Genomic DNA, 22,404 nt, shown 5'->3' with positions numbered 1-22,404 from the left:
ACTGGCTGCAAGGTGGGTACAGGTCAGCCACAGGCCCTGGACTGTTAGCACCAGGAAAATCTCCAGGCCTTGACATGTTGGCGCCTGAGCCACATGCCGCTGCTACCGCCACATGCCTTGACCAGCCTTTTAAAGTACAAGATGATGCTAGTCATGTTAGGACAGGTGCAGTTTTGTTGCAGGAGTGGAGGGGGCGTCAGTCAATTCTCAAAAAAATTTGACGATCGAGGCGGAAGCGCCAACCACAATTGCCTTTACTTTTCTTTGTTCACTGAGTATTCTATGTCTGGGCATTCTATAAATAGGGGAGGATCCTGTCTTTTTATTCTTTGTTGAGGGGCGGGTCACCCAAAATGTTATAGTCTAGGAGGGGGGGTCACACAACTTTTGTATTCATGAAACAGCATAATTTCAAAATTGCTTGTTTAGTGCATATTTATCCATGTAGCTCTCAGTCTCAGCCCCCGCTACCAGATGGGTCTGACCCATGAGTTTGCTGGGAGGCAGAGGGAGCACTGTGCCCCTGGTGGCTGAAACGGGTAATTGCATTGTTTAAATGAGTGGAATAATTATGTCTGGCATGACTAGATATTTTATAAATATTTTAAATAACACAAAACAACTAAATGGTGGTAGGTAATACATCAGATTTCATATATTCCACCACCACCACTCACAGAGGCTAAAGAGATGGTCCTCAGTCAGAACAGTGGGTGATATATGGCTGAGGGTATCTCTGGTTGAAGCTCGTCTTAGTTAGTGCTAGTTCACTATCCCACCCATCATCGTAGACACTCAGAACACTGGTTTTCTAAAGGAGCAAATCTTGGCATGCCTAATTGATGTTCTTATTCTTGTCTATTCTTGTCCTATATACATTACAATCTATTTGAAGGTGACTCAATTCAGTTATTAATTATGGGAAATTGTGATGTGGCCTGCATTGTTGTAAAAACTAAATTTGAATTATGTTGGGCACATATCTTCATCTTCTACCAGTTACAGATGGTGTAATATGTCTGTTGGAGCCTGCTATTACAGACCATGCAGCTGTAAATTCTCTTGAAACTCCACAGTTCATAATGGATTAGAGAGTAGAACACAAACTATTTAAAATGTTTCTTACAGGAGGATGATGAAGCACATCGGGCTTTTTCCAATTCCCAAATTTGTCTCTTCCTCGACTCCTCGGCTCGAATCTCCTGTGGGCGGGACTAAAGCCCCTGACACACCAAACCAACGGCCGACCGTTGGCAGAAAAGGCAGTCGGACTGATCAGTCGGATCCCTGAGGTCCAAAAAGTGCCTCAGAACACAGCGAAGCGACGGCAATTTGAAAGTAAGTTCTGCGCGGGCGCGAGACGTAATACGTCTCCATAACAGCAGGCGCGCTAATCTGTATTGTCACCCAAGAAATTTAAACCGGCAGCTGATTGGACGAATGTATCATGTGGGTCTGGCTGCTCCCGGATTTTTCAACCAGTTTCGTTCAGAATATAATCTCATATTTTACAAGATAGTTCACCGAAACGTGTTTCTGAAAACATTTTAAGAAAGAAATCGGCCATGCAGTTGCTGAATCTGTCTTCATTTCAGATCGAAAAATGTCAGTTTAAAAGATTTTCGTCAAATTTTTAGAAGCTCCTGCTCGTCATTTCCGAGTTAGCACTCCACCAATCAGAATGGTCATTGAGTCCGACTGCCCGCCCTCCGACCCAGCAAGTCAGGTCAGCCAAAATGAAGGCCAACAGCTGGACGATGGACGACTGCATAGAACACACCTAACAGACTTGAGTCACTGATCTCGCCAGACTGTCCGACGGCCGATTATCAGGTTGGTGCATCAGGGCCTTAAGGCGCGAGGAGAGGAATCAAGGAGAAGAATCGAGGAGAGGAATCGTGGATGCACAAACTGGGAATTTTACATGCACATAATATTACATTTTTTGCCCTTATTCCGAAAAAGACGATATTCCAACTAAGCTGTTTACATGGCTAATGAAAGTGAATACTCCACTAATATTCCCGTTTACATGTTGCCGTGCAAAATAAAATTTTTTCAAAGTTCACCAGCAGTGGCGGACTGGAATGTGCGAACACAGTGTCCCTCTTTCATTCATTGAACCAGCTTTTTGAAAAGGTCAGCATAGCGATATTTATTGTTATCTCTACCTGCCTAATGGACTACAGATGGAAATTAGCCTTGGCAATCTGGCACTTTTATGTGTACTGCTGTACATGTTCATCAAATGTGCATTGTCCTGAAATAATAAATAAAAAATATAAAAATAAATATGTGCACATATCCAAAAACCTGTTGATATCTAAGTCTTTGATAATGTTTAAAAGTAGCTGTGTTTCTCCTTCTTATCAGATCTGCAGCCCTGCAAACTATTACAGCAACCATAGCAAAGCACAGAGCTGACCATAAGCCTGCGGTAAAAACCCAGATAGAGACGCATATTCCAAATGCCCTGTATACATTTCCAAAGAATGCCTCTAAAACCCGAATAATACCAGAATATCCCACATGTCATAATTGGAAAAAGCTATATCCGGAAAAAGGCCTTATTCGGGAAAATATCCAACCGGAATATGCAGTTGACATGACCTGTATCAAATTCGGAATATTGTCATATTCGGAATAATAGTGGAATATTGGTGTGCATGTAAACTTACTCAGTGTTAGCTGCCACAAGGGAAGCTACAAGATATGGGGCGGCTGTGGCTCAGTGGTAGAGCGGTCGCCTGCCAATCGGAAGGTTGGTGGTTTGATCTCTGGCCCTGCAGTCCCATGTCGAAGTGTCCTTGGGCAAGACACTGAACCCCACCTTGGCACCTTGTACGGCAACCTCGGCCACAGTGTGTGAATGGTGAATGGTTCCTGTACTATGTAAAAGTGCTTTGAGTAGTTGTTAAGACTAGAAAAGTGTTATATAAAATATAGTCTATACAGAGAGGCCTATTGAGGTTTACACCTTACCAATCTAACTGATTGTGTACCATGATAAGGTTGTTGTTAGGTATGCTGGGTGGGGATGTAATTTTGTGTTTGTGTTGAAACAGCTGTACAAGTTATACCGTACTTAGAGAATACAATTTTTTTTTTTTTTAAAGCTGATCTTGAAATGGACCATATAAGGCAGATGCAGATGAAAAAGACAGAATTTGAAATACAACTGCTAGAAGATCTCAAGAGTGGGTTGAGGTGGATGATTTGACCTGTTTCAACATGACAAATATTAAGTCTGTACTGCATTTGGCTCTCAAAAAACATTGTGATATTGTAATTTATTTTTAATAGCAGGTTTTTGAAGAAAGGAAGGAAAGGCAGGAAGGAAAGAAGGAAGGAAGGAAGGAAGGAAGATTCAAAATTATCAACGAAAGACAGAGCGGCAGTACACCACCTGACATAATGTTAAAGGCAGTCTGGCAGGTAGAGTTGCAACACAACAACAACAACAATGGTTGGTTATACAACACCACGGAAGATTTTTTCACTTGATTTGGAAAAGCAGCTTGTTGAGTATATCACTAAGTCAGCTGAAATTTATTTTGGTCTGTCACCAAGTGAGGTCAGAAAGCTTGCCTACCAGTTTGCTGTGGCACGCCAGCTGAGGTTCACGCATTTGTGGGCAGAAAAAGAAAAGGCCAGTAAAGAGTGGTTTACAGGCTTCTTAAAGCGGCATACAACACTGGCACTGAGAAAGCAAGAGGCAACTAGCCTTGCCAGGGCAAGTAGCTTCAACAGAGAGAACGTTAATGCTTTCTTTGACAACTTAGAGAAAGTGTTACGCAAATATGAGTTTGGACCAGGAGACATTTGGAATGTTGATGAAACTGGGGTCACCACTGTACATAAACCAGATAAAGTGTTGGCCAGACGTGGATTCAAACAAGTAGGGTCACTGACCTCTGCTGAAAGGGGAACTCTTGTCACACTGGCCTGTGCTGTGTCAGTCACAGGGAATAGTATATCTCCATACTTTATTTCCCCCCGTGTCAACTTCTCCAACTCTGCTCTGTCAGGCCCCAGCACCAACTCTGCTTTGCCAGGCCCCAGCACCAACTCTGCTCTGCCAGGCCCCAGCACCACCTCTGCTCGGCCAGGCCCCAGCACCAACTCTGCTCTTCCTCTTATACAAGATTCATCATCAGATGAGGAAGAGTGTTTCTGTCTCGTCTGTGTGGAGCCATTTTTAAAGCAGACCTGGGTAAAATGCAACAAATGGGCCCATGATGCTTGTACCTTAGGCCAGGCAATTTATGTGTGCCAGAATTGTGACTCTGAAGATGAGTATGATTAGTCAAATACAGGGCATCTGTTTAGTTCAGAGGTTAAACATTAGTTAAGCAAGTTATGTGCCAATGGGGAAAATTGTCACAAGTGCACATTCTCTATTCAACAGTCTACAACTCCGTAATGAGATAATTGCGTGGCTCACAAAAGTGATTGGGCTGAATGATAGTCTAAAAATATACATTTATGAACCACTGCTCTTATATACAACTGAGGTGTGTGCAAATGATTAGTAGCCTAACTCCTTGAATGTTATAATTTTGACGGTTTCAGTTCAGAGTTGTGGTCACATAATGTCTATTTTTAGGCTACTTACACATTCAGTCAATCTGCGATTGTTTGCAACGCTTTCTCTCGCGGTTTTATTACAGTGGCCGTGTTTCTTATAAATAATGCGTTTCACTTCATCCAACTTTTATTAGAAGCTGCTACTCACTCTGTGTAAAGTATGCACAATGCGTATTCTCCATTTTAGCATCAGTAAATCTGTGATCGACGTCTGTTTAAGTGCTCATATTATGCTTTTTGGCTTTTTCCCTTTCCTTTATTGTGTTATATATCTTTTTTGTGCACATTATAGGTTTACAATCTCCGAAAGAAAACACTGTTCATAAACTCCTCCAAACAGCTCTATTGTAGTCCAGCCTTTATTTCCATGACAAACGTGTGACAGTGATAATACTAGCTGCTAGCATGGCACGCCCTCATACTCTGCTTCAGACTGGGTAGTAGTCCTTACCTAGCTACTGCGCATGTGCGACTCCCAACAAAGATGGAATAGAAGTGAGATGCCTCACTCGGTAGCTAAAACAGAGAGCTCAACACACGAAAAGAGGAGCTGCAGCAATGTGCAGTACAACAAAAATATGGTGTTTTTTGAAAATTAAACCATGTAAACCTATTCTGATATAACCTATAAATACAATTATAAACCTGAAAATGAGCACAATATGAGCACTTTAAGGAAAGTCGTGAACGCGGATCTATCCAAATTACTTCAGCCTGGCTCGACCTAGTCGCTCCTCCTCAGCCTGGCTTGGCCGCTGTGAAACGCACCAAGCCAGGATGCAATGATTAGACTAGGTCAAGCCTCGTTTCATCGGTTGACTGGATTTATAAATTCTGCTTTTGTGAAACAGCCCCCTGGTTAGGTTCACAGAGTATGTTGCCATAGTAACTGACTCTGAGTTAAGCTGAACTGGCTTTGTGAAACACAAAACCCAGAGTTTCCGTCAAATCTTGAGTCAACTAACTGAGTTTTCACTAAACCTGCTTTCTTCTCTTCTTCTCTTCTTCTCTTCATAGTCGTCAGATTCATCTACCAACCCTTATAGAACTGGCTCAGGTTTACCTTGCACCAGCTCTTAATTATGCTGTTATAGTTTAAGACAGCCGGGGGAACTTTCTCTGACACACTGAGCTCCTCTCTCCTCTCTTTTTCTATCTGTGTGCATCCATGTCCCAGAAATGCTTGTTACTAACTTAGCTCTGGGGAGCTTATTCCCCAGAGTCCTTATGTTTTTTCGCCCTGCAGTTTTCCTTGGATTAGGGTGGCACCTAAATCATGTTTGCAGCTGTTGCTGTGGTCCTGCTCCACGCTCTGCTATGCCCTGCTACGCTCTGCAGTGCCCTGCTATGTCCTGCTATGCCCTGCAGTGCCCTGCTACGCTCTCCTATACCGTGCAGTGCCCTGCTACACCCTGTAACGCCCTGCAGTGCCCTCCGACACCATGAACTACTACAACTACTATTTATAGTCATAGTTCATTTATTCATAGTGCTTTATTGTGACTATTATTGCCACTGTTCATCACACCCCCAACACAAGGTTTCTCCCTGAAAGGAAGTTTTCCTCACCACCCGAGGTTTCCCCCTAAAAAGGAGTTTTTCCTCGCCACTAAATGTTGGCTCTTGGTGGAATTACTGGAATTGTTGGATCTTTGTAAATTATAGTGTGGTCTAGGCCTACTCTATCTGTAAAGTGTCTTGTTATGATTTTATACTATAAATAAAATTTAATTGAATTTAATTGAAATGGGGCCCTGGATTTTCTGCCTGCCACCATGTCAGCTGTGGCAGGACGTTATTATGATACCTATCATAACTGACTCCAACCTTCCCATCAAAAAGTAAATGAGCCCCTATTCTGTGTTTTCTCCTGTAGATTTATCTGTGTTTGAGAACAATTCAATAAATAAATTAGTAAATAAAAACGTTAATGAGCCTCACTCCTCCTCCTACCTACTGTGTGAGTAACAGTGGAACTCTAAGTCACAAGCGTCCTCGGACATGAACATAGTCGTTAAAGTAAAAAGTTTCCTCTATTGTTCAGTGCTTTCAGTTGTGTGTTAGCAACACAATGCAACTTGTCAATATTGGCAAAGTTACTGCAGCAATGACGTCTTAAGTAGAGCTTGTGCATAAAGAATTATTTTTAATATCACCACCTGACACACAGACCTGTCATTGTAAAATGCAATGTAATTATTCTTATTCACTTATTGTTGGTGTATTCATCTGGTTGTGAGACAAGTACTGTACCATCTGTTTGTCTTCCATTTTACTGACTAGTTTTTAGGATGTCAAGAGATTTTTGCAATAATAAAAAAAAAAAATCCTAATTGAAACAATATTGTTAGTGGTGTATAGCCTATAGTTATACCAGTCTTTATAGCACAGTAGTGACAAAGTAGTGTGAGCGAGAGAGAAGAAATTTACATGCAACACAGGTTCCTCAAAACCAATAATGTGTTAGTCCGTCACTCAATACTCTCAGACTTCACTATCCTGTCTAGGGCACTCAGCCCCAAGCCCATTGGTTCCTACTGAAGAAATCTTAAAAAAAACAACTCATGAATGTGAAGTTTACATTACTTAAAATGGTGTAAATGTGGTGCTCTAATATGTGTGGCAGCAGGACAGTGTATGTGGGTATGAGTCAAATGAACCAGAGTGTGTGTTCATGGTAATGAAGGAACATGTAACCCAGTGCAACAGTGTGGCTTACTGATGTGTTTTTAATAGTTTTTATTTTACAAACAATGGGGCTCTATGGCAACAATTAAGAAGATATATCAGGCTTTGATACACACAATACTTGACTCACACACTTTCTTGACTCTGCACAAGGGAGTTGTTGGCAAGAAGAAAAATGTATCACCAGTCTTGTACTTTAAGTGCATAAAACATTCACGGAATTATTATATTAGACTCCTCCAATTGGGGGCACTAATAGGTCAGTCTGAAGGGACTTAGCTTTCAAACCGAAGGGTAGCCGCACGGTTAATAGATTATCACTGCCCTTCCTTGTGCTCAGTGTATGTATGGAACTACTGCAATGTCATAATGTTGGATTTTTATGTTAAACGTGGCCAAATAATGAAGTAAATTTTTTTTTAGAGAAATCCCTGTGAGCTAAAACGTTCATATTTCCAACTGTTCTGAATGCTCTGGTTTCAACAGTTTTTTCTTCTCTCGGCTAAGTGTTACACAACTACAAGCCGAGGCCTGTACTACAAATCAAAATCAACATGCCCTAGATTTATTTCAGTTAGGGACCATTCTGTATTTATGGAACGGACCACGGGAGGAAAATAGGGTAAGGTATTTTATTGTCACATACACATACATCTAGTGAAATTTATTTTCTGCATTTAACCCACCCCTCAAGGGAGCAGTGGGCAGCCATTTACAGCACCCGGAGACTAACTCCAGATCTGAGCCAGTGCCTTGAACCTAGTACATGTTTTTGATGGTGGGGAAAACCGGAGTACCCGGAGGAAACCTACGCAAACATGGGGAGAACATACAAGCTCTACACAGAAAGGCCCGGAACCGAAGTTGAGGTAACTCTCGAGATAGAGCCTTACTTTCTTTTTTGATACAGAGCAGTTATCAGCACTGTTTCTCCGCCATGTTTCATTCATAAAATAGTGATGCCGTGGCGGCAGGAAAAATGAGGATACAACAAAATATATAGTTTTCATAAAGACTTTTGTATACATTAGATATTCTAGTGTATTATCATAATTTGTTTAACATTTTTTTTACCTCAACCTAGGGCTGGGCGATATAGCTGAAAACTGTATCGCGATATAAGTGTTTCATATCGGTCGATATCGATAATTATTGATATTTTTTATGACCTATTTAAAATAAGGACCAGGAGAAAAATATATATTAAATTTAAACATTTTTATTTTAAACTTAACCTTCCTCTGATTATAATCCCCTCAGTTATAAAGCAGGAATGTCAACACAACCATGGAAAATACTCAAATAATTAAAATGTAAACATAGGTCTAAAATCAAAATGAACACTTAACAATTATCTCTTAACATTAAGGTGCAAACTTAAAGAATAAGTAAGAAATGCTTCATAAAGTGTAATAAAATAGTGCAAAATGTTAAATATAAGAAACCTGAGAAACTATTTTCTGCAGGTTTAGTGCTAGGTTGGTAACCTGGCTTCTGAACAGACATGTCTGCCTCCGTTATTTCTTTGTATCGTTTAGTAAGGCGCAGATGCAGAGTACCTCTCCATGGCGGTCTGCTGCTTGTGCGGTGTAGCAGCTGCAGATGTTGTTGGACGTTGCTGGCAAATACGGCTGTGCTCCAAAGTGTGAGCGCGGCTAAGGTGATAAAACTAGTTTGTGGTAGTACCAGTGTTGGTGGGGACGACGGTCTGACGACATTGGTCTGTCTACGGTCAGACTTATAAAATCCCCAAAAACTGGCATGACTGACTTTTGTTTTATCAACAATTTCCTCGCTCGCTGCGGCACTCACTTTCCACTTATCACTCCACGCCGGTTCTGTTATTGAAGAACACGAGACAGTGATGTGGCGCAACCAAACATGATACTGTTACATGATTGGCTGTTAGAGTGTCACTCCCTACGTTGCTAGGTTACCAGAGAGCGAGTGCCTTTGTTCATGCAACCAAACTTGCTTCACAATCTCTGATTTTGGAACATTTTATCGACCGCATTTTCTATTGATATTGATTACGTGTCTATCGCGAGACATATCGTTATCGTTTTATCGCCCAGCCCTACCTCAACCTCAAACCAGATAAAGACTCGCGCCCCCCCTGTGATCTTTGCCGCCCCCCCTGGGGGTGCCCGGACCCCAGGTTGGGAACCACTGGTCTGACCCATGAGTTGGCTGAGGGGCGCAATATTTTTTTTCCCACCATGGCCACGCCCACACCCGCCCTTCAATAGCATTCACACACTACTATTGGCCAGGCGTCCATGCTTACATGTACAGGTTTTACAGGCAAAACGCAATACAGTCGCTGCTCCCTAAAACCAGGCCCGTCGCGACAAGGCAAGCAAACCAAGCAATTGCTTGGGGCCACAACGACTGGTTAAGAATAAAATGCAACGACAAATTGTGAGCGCCCCTTTGATAGTCAATGCAGTAAAGTGCAATGACACTGTAATCGGGATCCCCCTCAAGGGGCCCCTCTAGTGATCTTTGCTGCCGGCAAAATACAAAACCTCCTCGGTCGGCAGTCATTCATGAAACGGAATTATGCTTCAGGAAGCCAGAAAAGGAAGAAGAGAAAGGAAGAGGAGGATAAGAAAAAACAAGATAGTGGTAAGTGATAAATTACACTGGATAAAATAGCTCTACTTGTCTTGGTGTAATTTTGCAGCCGGTAGGCTAGCAAAAATATGTTTATGTTAGCTAACGTTACCTGTAACCTGCCTGACGGCAAATGCTGCTTGTAACGAACAGTTAGTGCAACTTTTTTTTCGAACGGACGGAATATGGTTACATACAACTGTAATATGTTTTTTAACGGGATGAGGAAGACGCAGATCTGTTCCAGACATTGCTATAGCTTTGTAATAGTTTTTGATGAAAATGGCATAACGTTAGCATGCTATACTAACTATTCCACCGTGATAATCTATTTACCAAATGGGGGTTAGGAAAACCACACAATAAATTCCGTGCATCAAAAAAATTAGCTTGGGATGTTTTTAAGCATTAGTAACCCTTAACAAAGTGTTAGGAATATCTGCTCCGTCTATCTATGTAATGTTTTAAAAATGGTTTCTTAAAGGTTTACAAAAAATGTTTAATCATTACCCGATACCTAATATATTATATGATAGATATAATGCGTGTTACAATAAACTGTTAATTACAGCACTACCAATAATTAGTAAACATTTAATTATAATTTCATTGTTTGTTAAAAGTAAAAAGATTGTTTGCTAACAGTTATAATGACAATTAACTAAAGATTAATTATCAATTTACCATATATTAATGATTGTTATTATGAAGTGTTACCATCTTTTCTTTCTCCCTCAAGGTGCTTTGCTTAAATTTCTCAGCCCTCAGGCTCTTCCTAAGGATACCTCCACTGATGAAGGTAGAGTGAATTTCTCTCACTGAGCTGAGCTGTTAATAGTGACCTCTTTCAATATGCTAACAGTGAAATGGTAAAACGTACTTCACAGGTAATTTCAGATTTTTCTTTCAATTATTTTTCCAGCTACACCATCAACTTCATCCTCAACATCAACAAATGCATCACTTCTCAGTGCTGATGTTTCCTCTATAGCACAAGGTACCACCACCACAATCTCTATAATTATAGCTGATATCCTGCACAGCCCAGAGTTTAAACTGATAAGTGTGTGCTGTCATATTGTTAGAAAAAAAAACAGTGCAAATCACTATGGAATTCCCACCAAGTGTAAATACAAGTCACTTTTGCCCATGGACATTTCAGAATTTTTAATATACAGTAGTGCCTGTCAATTTTCTAGGTGTCAGACACTCAGTGATGCATTCTGTACCTCGACAGATGGATTATATTAATAAAAACTTTTTAATTTTTTATTTATGCACAGTATATGCAACACGAGTATTTGCACTTTAAACATTTTTTATATATGCACAGTTTATGCAACAGCAGTTTATGCACTGTAAACCTTTTTTTATTTATATAAAGTGTGGGTGAACTTAAACTTTATGGCTATGCTGTGGTTCCTGTAGGCTTTGCGTGCGTGCGGGGCGGGGGTTGGGGGGCCTCCATGTCAATTTTGCTTGGGGCCCCCAAATTCCTTCAAACGACCCTGAGTGCAGCCGCCCTCAACAGACGTTCTAACGTAAATTGAACGCACCCTCAACGGGGCAGGGATCATTTCATTGGTCAACACTACAGCTGGCATTCTATTGGTTGTTGACTTTTGGCAGGGTTATAACACAAAAAAATCCAAGCGCGCAGGAGAGATCCGAGAGCAGAAAATTTGCAAGCGAGCAGAATCAGCCTGAGTGCGAGGAGAAGGTTCAAAGCGGAGAGCAGGAAATCTGTCCAAACAACAACATATCTGAGTCTAAGCAGAAAGTTTGAGCACAAGCAGAGCAAATCTAAGCACGAGCAGCCCAGGTGAAAAAGAATTCTATTAAAAATATACTTTAATAAAGTTTACTAAGTATATTTTCTAAATTTTGTACTATTTTCATCAAATCCAAGTATAGTTAAGTGTATTCAATTATGTATTAACTTCAACTTAACATCTATTTGACTACACTTCAAGTGTAAATAGTATACTAAAATGGAACAACTTTTTTTAAACTTCAAGTGCACTAAAATACACTAATGAAAATCAAGATTCATGAGCAATTAAGCACACTTACAGTACAATTGCATTGTATTGCCATTCTTATTGAAATACACTTAAAAAGGCATTGCAGTGCAACTTATAGTTGTGTTTAAGTATATTTTGTGCATACTGCTATCATACTTATATTTACTATAAACTGTTAATTTAGTATGCCTCTGTGATATTTCAAGTGATCTACAAATGCACTTCATAACTATATTTAGTGCTTTTAAAGTGTCCCACTATGACAATAATAATGTGTTTGAAGTGAAGTTCAATTACAACCTAAACATCATAAACACGTACTTTCAGTGCAATGTTATTATAGTGTTAGGTAGAAATAAATTGTTTGAAGTATATTTCATCTGTACTTTTATCCCCATTTTGTTATACTTAAGCATGAATGTTGCTATTACACTACAAGTGTATTATATTCAATTCAGTTCAAGTGCATTACATCAACAGATTATAAATTGCATTTCAGAAAAGGATCTTTATTATTGACACAAAAGTAAAACACAAAAGGAGATATTGACAAAAGCAGGACCCTTGAACAGTTAAGGCAGCGTCAAGAGAAAAAAAAAAGAATATGAGCGATATCCGTTGTACTCGGACATACACGCGGTTTTGGACGATGTCTTGCAAGCAGTTTCAGGAAAGTGGCACCAGTGTTTGTTTGTGTGTGTACGCGCGCATGTGTGTGTGGCGGCCCACCCCCGCTAAGCTCCGACCTGCAGAGGAGCAGAAGAAAGTAGCTGCACCTTCACCAAAATGAAGGCTGAAAAACAGAACTATTATGGTAAAAATATTTACTCGCCATGTGGCAGATAGCCACATAGATATAGATAGATATAATTTGTTATTATTTAAATGTAATATTTAGTTTTTAATAAATAATTGTTAACAGCAGTACAGAGTCTGCAGTCTATCGCACAAACACTCTAGTAATAATGCAAACATTTGACGGTCAGTACCAATTGCCTGGGGGAACATACGTGCCACAAACGGCAATTCTACAACTGTACAACAGCGTGAAAGACGACATAGCCTACTAAAGGAGATCAAAGACATATTGTGGATATTTAAAATATCTTCCAGTTCTAGTGTTAAAAATTCCTTAGAAATAAAAGTTTATTGATCTTTGAAAAAGTGTACCTGCATTATTATGCCATTATCATTATATTAGATGAAAATGGTCTCAGGACGACAAGATTATGGTTTATCACAATAATTTCTGGGACAATTTATCGTCCAGCAAAACTTGTTATCGTGACACGCCTACTCTCTTTATACTGGACCAATGTCGAAGACCGTTGTTCCCATCAGTAACAACTACAGAGGAACATAGGGTCCAAGTTGAAAAACCCGAAGTTACCCTTTAAATTGTGCACTCTGTTTTCAAAGTAGTTTTTCAAATGACAAAATTTTTTTACACAAAAAAAAAAAAAAAAAAAAAAAGAAAATTCCATCTGGTATAGCAGTACCAAAGATGCCTGTTGGTCTTTAATGAAGGAGTCTGTTTTCTCTAGAGAAAACTTTTGCTTGGTTTGCAAAAGGTTATTTCCATGCAGCTCCATGCAAATCCTGTCCAGTTAATTCAAACAAAAAAAAACTAGTCCAAAGAGTACAGCCATACCAACGATGCCTTTAGGGACAACTACGCTGTTTGGTTGACGGCGCAGTCTCTCTGGCCCTTTCACTGGAAGAGCCTGTTTTTTAGAGCAAGTGCTTTGTTGGTAAGTTTCCCTCCATCAAGTTCCATGCAAATCTTTTGGATCGAAGGCGAGAAGCAGCTGAAGTTCAGGGCATACTGTACATTAGTCCAAACAGCGTAGCAACAGGTAATGCTACATTATAAAGATCTTGCAACATCTTGATGCCTTCAAGGACAATACCAATATCCCCTGGTTCATCACTTGAAGCATGTTCTTTAAGAACATAAATCCCAACACTGGTTTCTTCAGTGGCCTCGTTGATGGCGTCTTCATCCATGCCCTAAAAAAAAAAAAAAAAAAATGCAGTCAATAAGACCAATCGAGAAACAGATACACAAGTATTAAATCATAAGGGAGTAGTAAGTAGGGCTAACAATTTTAGAAAATAATCTAATTGCGATTTTTTTCCACAAATATTGTGATTGCAATTTAATATGCAATAATTTTTTAAGCTCTTTGTCTTCTGTATTATTCAACAAAGACAAGTAATACATCCTTGTATAGTATGAATAACACAAGATTAGATAGATTAAACAAACTGTTATTTCCTGGAGGCCAGGTCTGTATGTGATGATGAAATAAGGTGATTCATGAATTTATACGAATGACATCTTTTATTTAACTACTTCAATCACAGTAGTATATTGAGCACTGACCAAGCTTGGTGTAAACGTTCATATGAAAGTCAGAAACAAATCACATAAACTAAAGTATATATGTGGCTTTACCACACTTAGTAGTATTTAGATTATTTAATTATTATTAACTGTAATAAACATATATAAACATGTGGATTGCATTGTTTTTTTAAACACTACACTTTGAAGTCAACTACTGGTGTACACTGTCATATGGGTACATATTTCTCTAAGAATATTACAACATGGTTACTACAAAGGTACTAGCCTTGCTGTCAACTTCAAATCACGTAGGAAAGAGATTGATAGTAAAGACAAAGAAAGATACAAATATGAAGATAAGTAAAAAAAAAAAAATAGAGGAAAGGTTAAAACTGAGACAAAAAGATGAATATAGTAGGAGAAAAATGAAAAATAAGTAGACGTTGGGCCTTACAATTTGTATGCCGTTCTTGCCAATAAATTGTGGTATGTAAAATATTTTACATAACCTTTCCACAATTCTAAAATCTTATAGTTTTTCAAAAAAAGAAATAACACTAAACAACCAGTTGGTGTTTTAATGTTTCTGATACTGTTAAAGTTTAAAATGGCGATATCTGTGAGAGTAGGTCCATTTTCATTTGTAAACAATTGAGAAACAAATAAATGTTTCCATCTGTAACTTTCAATTATTTTAGGAAATATACAAAGAAAAAAGAAATATGACAGCACTTAAGCATTTGATTGTGTATGCTGTTCAAATAGGATCCTATGAAAGAAAACATTTAGAATCAGTGAGGTGAAACAAGCACATTGACTCAATAATTAAAAGACCAACCAAAATAAAGCACACAACAAAGACACAACGGTGGGCTAAAAGCCAGTTTGAGTCCGACCTTAAAAACGCTGCGTGAGAGAGATTTAGGAAAATGACATGATAAAAAAAGAGTTCCCATACACTGCTAACGTTAGTTGCCCCGATACATTTTCATGTCAGCAGCACCCTCCCGCATATAACCGACACACACACACACACACACACACACACACACACACACACACACACACACACACACACTGTAACTGAATAACCGACAGCTTTAGCTACAACACAAGTTCGTTCTTACCCGACGTTACATTGAACTTGTAAGCCTGTGGTCTTAGCTAGCTAACCTTAGCTATTAGCAAACCAACATATAACGTTATGCCCAAACAACTCGACGGACCTATTTTTTGTTACATAAAGTAACGTTACAACAGCATCAATGTAATCTAAATGTTGCGAACTAAACCCGACCACTTAACACTCATTCTTATGAGGCTGACTGGCTCCTCTTCACCGGCTGCCATTAACATTACGTTAGCTACATTGAAATACCGTTGTTAGGAGCAGGACCGTCAGGGGGAGAAACCCAATTATTAATGCTAAACTAAATAGTTACTAGTTAGTGATGGTATTACCTAACTTAGTTACAAGAAAACTAATATATTTATAGAATGCACAAACAAGTGAACGGACTTTTGTAACTGTTACATGCAGTACAAAATATTATGAACATGAACAAAATAATTTTGATTGATGTTAACTTACATTTTCGTGAAGGAGACAACACATGGCTGCTGTAGAATTAATCCTGCACGCAGCCAACACATACTCAACATTCTTCTTCACATTCTTCTTGTTTTGGCGATGTCCTTGTTGAAACAGTTATTATAGACAGTATATAAACGGTTGGTGTCAGTGCCCGGGAAGTGCCACCCACACTTCCTGGCGCCATTTGATTCAAATATACCATTTACGGTAGTGACCAAACTTAATTCGATCATTTAAAATGTTCAATTCAATCAATTTCAAAAACAACTGAAGTCTACATGATTGAACCATGTTCTTGAAAGGAATATAAATGAATTGCGTAGCATATTCTAAATTAATTTTTGTAAATTCAAAGACCTGCTATTTCCCATTTTTTCAGTGTACTTTGATATGCTAATAAAAGTACACTTATATTTAGTGCACTTTGTTTACAGTGTACTAAGATTACACTACTGATGAAGTGAAATTAGTGTACACTTTCAAAAATTATACTAACTCTGTATTAAAAATAAGTGTACTTACTATAAGTGTACACTAAGTAACCACTTTACATTTTTGTATTTTAACATATTTTATTGAAGTACTCTGATATGCCACTAAATATACACTTATTTTAGAGTGTACTGTATAAAGTGTACATAAGTCACACTTCTAATGAAGTGAGATCATAGTACACTTTAAAAAAGTATACTAACAATTAATTTCCAAAAGAATATACTTCCCATAAGTACACTGAATTGCCACTCTAAGTATGTCAAATTTAATACAAATATATAAAAATAAACTTCTATACAATTTAAAATGCATTAACAACAAAGTACACTTTCAAAAAGTACATTTAAAAAATAATTAGATTACTGGTAAATTAGTATACTTACTTTTTGGACTCTGAAGGTGAACTTAATTACATCTATTTTGAAGTATACTTTTAAAAAGTACATATTAACTACTCTTTAAATAAAGCACAACAAGTAGAAGCATACTTGTTTTATACTTCATGTACTTCATTCATATTTCTAATACACTAAAGTATACTACTTTTTTACCTGGGAGTGACTATTTGAGTGTGAGAGCAAGGTTTTGAGCGCGAGCAGTGACTATTTGAGTGTGAGAGCAAGAAATCTGAACGTAATATCAGTGAGAAATGCTCTCAAATTGAAATAATGCGCTCTTGACTAATGGCAGTTATATAACTCCATAGTTAGACTCGGAGTTTGTTAAACCTCCTACCTGGAACGGACCCCAGGCCTCAGGTTAGGTTCACAGGCTCAGTTACTATAGTAACTGACTCTGAGGTGAAGTTACCTCTCTTTCTGAAACAGAAAACCCAAAGTTTCCCTCATCTCAGGGTTAACAAACTCAGAGTTTTCACTAAACCTGCTTTCTGAAATACCACCCAGGTGGCACCTTCTACGGCAGCTTCGGTCATGTGTATGATGTGTGTGTGTGAATGGTGCCTGTACTAGCTTTGAGTAGTCATTAAGACTAGAAAAAAAATAAAATTATATATTTTATTTATATATTATAAAAATAAATGCAGATTGCACATTTATATTTGTTTTAGTAAGATATATGATCTATTTCTAGATTAAGTTTACAAGCAACTCAATAATAAGTATTATCAGCAAAGGGTACTCAGTGAGTGTTGTTTTTTTGTGCTTGGTCTCATGTATTTTATTTTTTTTATCCTGGACAGCACTTTTGATCCACTGTGTTTTATAAGTGCTACATGATCTGCAGCTTCTACATAATCAAGAATACCGCGACTGAGAAGTTACAAATGTCATTTGGTTATCTGATTAGTTAAAACAATAAAAAAAGCCATAAATATACTTTGAAAAATAATACACAAAATGAAAGCTTGTTTTTTTCCTTTCCCGCCAATCAACTGATTTAATTAAGAGATTTCATTTTACTGTCTCATCTCATGTCTGTTTAGTTCCTCACTTTTATCTGTAATTGTTTGCAGAAGTTAGATCTATTTAATAGTAATAATACTAATACTACTTTTATTTTTATTATATGTGTATATTTATATTTGACATATGTGTTATATTTACAAACATATTAGCATATTTTATATTCAAATGATGAAAGTCGACCCTAACCCCTGCACTGTAATGTGTAATGTGATCCCGGTGCTCCCCTGCCTTGCAACAAGAGTTTTACGGTTTTTTTGTCCTCCAGCCGCTGGTGGGCGCTGGGACAAAATAAAGCCGGTTTTCATCAACACAGAGTGGTCGAAGGAAGCTTTTGTTCCGGTCGGACAGCAGCGTGTTTTGTTTGCAGAATTCCACGCACGTCCATGATTGCACGCTTCAGAACATTTAGCTGTAAAAATAATTTTCGCTAACCTCTGTTCTTTACCTCAACATGGTGAAACTATCTGCGGAGCTAATTGAGCAAGCTGCTCAATATACCAACCCTGTGAGAGACAGAGAGCTGGATTTACGAGGTTAGTTCACTCCCTTTACGACAGCATAACGTTAGTTGGATATGTAAGCTAGTTAGCTTGCCCAGGTTTTACGCGGGCCTCACGCCCTAACAATTCTAAAAGGTTTTAAGTGGTTGTATCTTCTGATATGGACAGCAAAATGTATTGTAGCAATAGGTTACAATGGATACACTAGCAATGTAACGTTAGCTATTACACAACACAAAGTTAGGTAAGTTAACGTCTGACAGCAGCCGAACTTTAACCTAACGTTACCATAACCACTTTATTAGCATCAGCTTTGCAAGTTAAAGTTAAAGCGATACTAACACAGTAGCATCCCCATGTATGTGCTGCTGTTGATCCCAAGAATTTAATGAATTTAGCTGAAAGACCGGTCAATTTTCATTAAGTTGTCAGTGTGGCGTTCTCAAAGTACAAGAGAACCTGGGCTAGCCAATGTTAGCAGCGCTTGCTGACATGGCTTCCGGTGTTGTACCCGTACCGAGTTCTGTCTGCCCGCCGGGAATCGTACGCACCTTTGCGTAAAATTAGGTATTTTACACAATTTGATTCTTATCACAGCTTGATTTGAAATTTCCATACTGAGTGTTAAGCGGTAAATTATTATTCAGCAGAACTGATTGTAGCTGCAGAGATTTTCACCCATGTTTTTTCAGCGCAGGTCATGATTTAAACCTACATTGTGTAATTTTTTTAGTTGATTCTTAACAAAAAAAAAACTTTGTTCTTTCACAAATATGTCATGTGTAATTACTTCCACCAACTAATCAAAGTATTCTCGTAAGCGTAGAATCTGACATTCAGAATCATTCAGAATACATATGAGCGACTCACTCGAATGACTGCAGCCATGTAGCGCCTCCATCTTTAAAATAGGGCTGGGCGATACGAAGAAGAGAAAATCAGATATCGCGATATTTTTGAACCAATACCTCGATATTGTGGCGATATTGTAGGGTTGGTGCTTTCACAAAATGTTTTTTTATATATATATAATCATCAGTAACGTGGATATAATGACCCCGTGGGTAAAGGCAAATAATAGAACAGCTAGAACAGTCTGGTAAGTTAACAAAATAACAATTTTACTAATGTAATGCAGACTGTAAAACAAGGAAAGACAACACTTGTGTCATATCACGATATTACAATATCCAAAATCTAAGACGATATCTAGTCTCATATCACGATGTTGATATAATATCAATAGATTGCCCAGCCCTACTTTAAAATACAGTACATTAGCCAAAGAGGGACTTACCTCTGCATTTCGCACTCTTACACCTATTGGCACCGTGACGAATGCAAGGGGGAGATTACTCGCCAGGGAAGTGAAAAAGAGAATTAAAACGCAACACGACAGGCAAAGCAACAAAACCAAAGTTAATATTGGAGTGGCTAGAACAGCTACCAACTGTAAACGATAGGGAGAGCTAATTTTGGGTTTGGCCACCCTAGGAGCAAGGGCTAGAAGTAGGGCTGGGCGATATGGAGAAAATCAAATATCACAACATTTTTGACCAAATACCTCTATCGATACCGCAACAATATTGTAGTGTTGACTATTGGTGCTTTCACAAAATATTTACAGAGATTTTAGATAAATAATCATCAGTAATGTGGATATAATGACTAAGTGGGTAAAAGCCAATAATGGAACAGTTACAACGGTCTGGTAAGGTCAGAAAATGACATAACTGTAATGCAGCCTTTAAAACCAGGAAAATTATAACTTATGCCATATTACGATATCCAAAATCTAACACGATATCTAGTCTCATATCTCGATTTCAATGATATATTGCCCAGCTCTAGCTAGAAGTAATATTAAGTTGGTTGTCCTATACAATTCTGCATAAAATCTACGCCGTTGCTACGTATGTAGGTATGTGAAGACATAAACCTATGCTGGACCTGTCTGACGTGCACCTCTCAAAAAATGAAACTACACATCGTAGCGACACGTCGCTTGGCCGTGGCTTGGTAGCCTTGCATTTCCCCCTACTCATTTTCTGGTTCTCCTTCTCCATAAACAACATGAAATCAAGGAGAGGGTTAACTTTTCCTGCTACAGATTTTCAACATTGGTCAGAAAGAACAGGGCAGACACTTTTTCTCTCACTATGACTCTAGAGTCGGTACTTGCTCCGAAGCCAATCGCCGTCACTCTCTCACTTCTCCCTCGCTCTACCACACACTTCCCACACACACATGCCAGCTTGATGCACACACCAGCGCACAAGTATAAACATCAGGCCACTTATGTAGGCTACGGCGAAAGCTCTGCATGGAGCCTCCGCAGAACCATAAAACAGCCTTAAAGGTTCCATGACATGGTGCTCTTTGGATGCTTTTATATAGACCTTAGTGGTCCCCTAATACTGTATCTGAAGTCTTTTTCCCATAATTCAGCCTTGGTGCAGAATTACAGCCACTAGAGCCAGTCCCACAATGAGCTTTCCTTAGTATGTGCCATTTCTGTGTCTGTAGCTATTGAGGAGGAGAGAGGGGGGGGGCAAGGTGGATGTTGGGGGTGTGGCCTTGACCAACTGCCACTTTGCTCGTTTGAAAGCCATGATGTCTCTTTTTAATGGGCAGGCCAAATTCTCTGGGCGGGCAAAGCAGAGAAAGGGGAGGTAAGCTTCCTCCTTATGACCTCATAAGGTCGGCCCATCTGAGCTTTCATTTTCTCAAAGGCAGAGCAGGATACCCAGAGCTCGGTTTACACCTATCGCCATTTCTAGCCACTGGGGGACCATAGGCAGGCTGGGGGAACTCATATTCATGTTACAAAACCTCATCAAGTAAAATTTTCATGCCATTGAACCTTTTTAAGTTAACATTGTTTAATCCTAAAGTGTTGGAAAAGAAACTTGGTTCGAAAGCTTTTGCAATATTGACTTCTTTTAAAATAAATGTTTAGGCCTGGATAAATTACACAGTACAATGCCTTATCAAAACCTATCAAGTCAAATTAAATGATCAGTGTTGCAAACTCTTTTCCAATGAAAGTAGCTAGCACCAGCTCCAAAAGTCGCTAAAAGTAGCTAGATGATGTCATACACGATTTTGCATATGTGTGACGTCATAACGCAATAATTTGCATAAAGCTTAGTGGTTGTGTCAGCAAGGTAGAAAGAAATAGAAATCTTTAGCCAAATAATCACAAATTCAATACAGGGATTTATTTTACCTTATAATTATTACTTAGGTAAGCCTATCTTTGAGGTAAAAGAAATTCTACAAAGGGAGGGAAAAAGATCGATAAAGAATTCTCAAAGAAGGCTGGCTTTCCCAGGGCCAGGCCAGCTCAACGGCGTCTTTCTCCCATCGCGTCCCGCTGTCTCTCCTACCTACACTGACCCCCGCACCCTGTCCTTTCTACCTGCCTGCGCACTGTGCGCAGTAGGCCTGCACGATTCAGGGAAAAATATGAATCACAATTTTTTAGCTTAGAATTGATATCACGATTCTCTGCCATGATTTTTTTTCTCGCGAAGTGTAATGTTTATTGCACACATGAACCATGACAAAACAAATTGGCAGTACCAAACAGATTTTTTTTTTTTTTTTTTTTTCGCACCTATAGCACATTGCACATCCAGTGTTTACTTTAGGATTTTTTTTTAGCAGTGGGGGCAGGTCCGAACAACGGTGTGAAGTGCGTGTCCGCGCTATTCTCCGACATGCACTCTAACAATGCAGCCCTATTTCTGATACTGTGAGGGGCAGAAATGTTGCCGTGGGGGGCCGCCACGGTCAAATCAACATAGAGGAAACTGCACATCACCACAAGCCTGTAAACATAGAGGCTTCAATGAATAAAGAAAATAAAGTACATACTGGCCATTTAAGTACAGTAGTCTACCAAACATAGTGACATATAACACATTGAACTAAATATAGCCCTGATACAGGCTCTATCTGAACTCCTTGAACATGTCTTTTACATAATTAAAACATGTCAATCAACATGCTACCGCTTCAGTCTCTAGAGAAATGGAGTTTGTCCATTGCCAATTTAAGTATCAAAAACAGAATGATTTCTTGGCACACTCTTTAACTGCTTGTCTTTTATAGAATTAAC

The 22,404-nt window shown here is 38.9% G+C and overlaps 1 protein-coding gene and 1 long non-coding RNA gene across 2 annotated transcripts in view; both read left to right on the top strand.

Annotated features, from left to right (window-relative positions):
- Positions 1-9,764: 9,764 nt before the first annotated feature.
- Positions 9,765-11,175, top strand: LOC114558496 (uncharacterized). The gene is made up of 3 exons (XR_003692968.1): positions 9,765-9,903; positions 10,631-10,690; positions 10,814-11,175. It is a non-coding gene; the product is annotated as an uncharacterized LOC114558496 (long non-coding RNA).
- A 6,850-nt stretch (positions 11,176-18,025) lies between these two features.
- The window catches only part of snrpa1 (small nuclear ribonucleoprotein polypeptide A'), a 24,828-nt gene continuing 20,449 nt past the window's right edge, over positions 18,026-22,404 (top strand). Inside the window, exon 1 of the mRNA XM_028580286.1 lies at positions 18,026-18,314. Coding sequence (XP_028436087.1) covers positions 18,233-18,314 — 82 coding nt within the window. The 5' untranslated portion in view covers positions 18,026-18,232. The remainder of the gene's footprint in view (positions 18,315-22,404) is intronic.

The sequence above is a fragment of the Perca flavescens genome, chromosome 1, assembly GCF_004354835.1.
Source record: "Perca flavescens isolate YP-PL-M2 chromosome 1, PFLA_1.0, whole genome shotgun sequence".
NCBI classification, from domain to species: Eukaryota; Metazoa; Chordata; class Actinopteri; order Perciformes; family Percidae; genus Perca; species Perca flavescens.
This window is presented reverse-complemented; position numbering and strand designations above follow the sequence as displayed.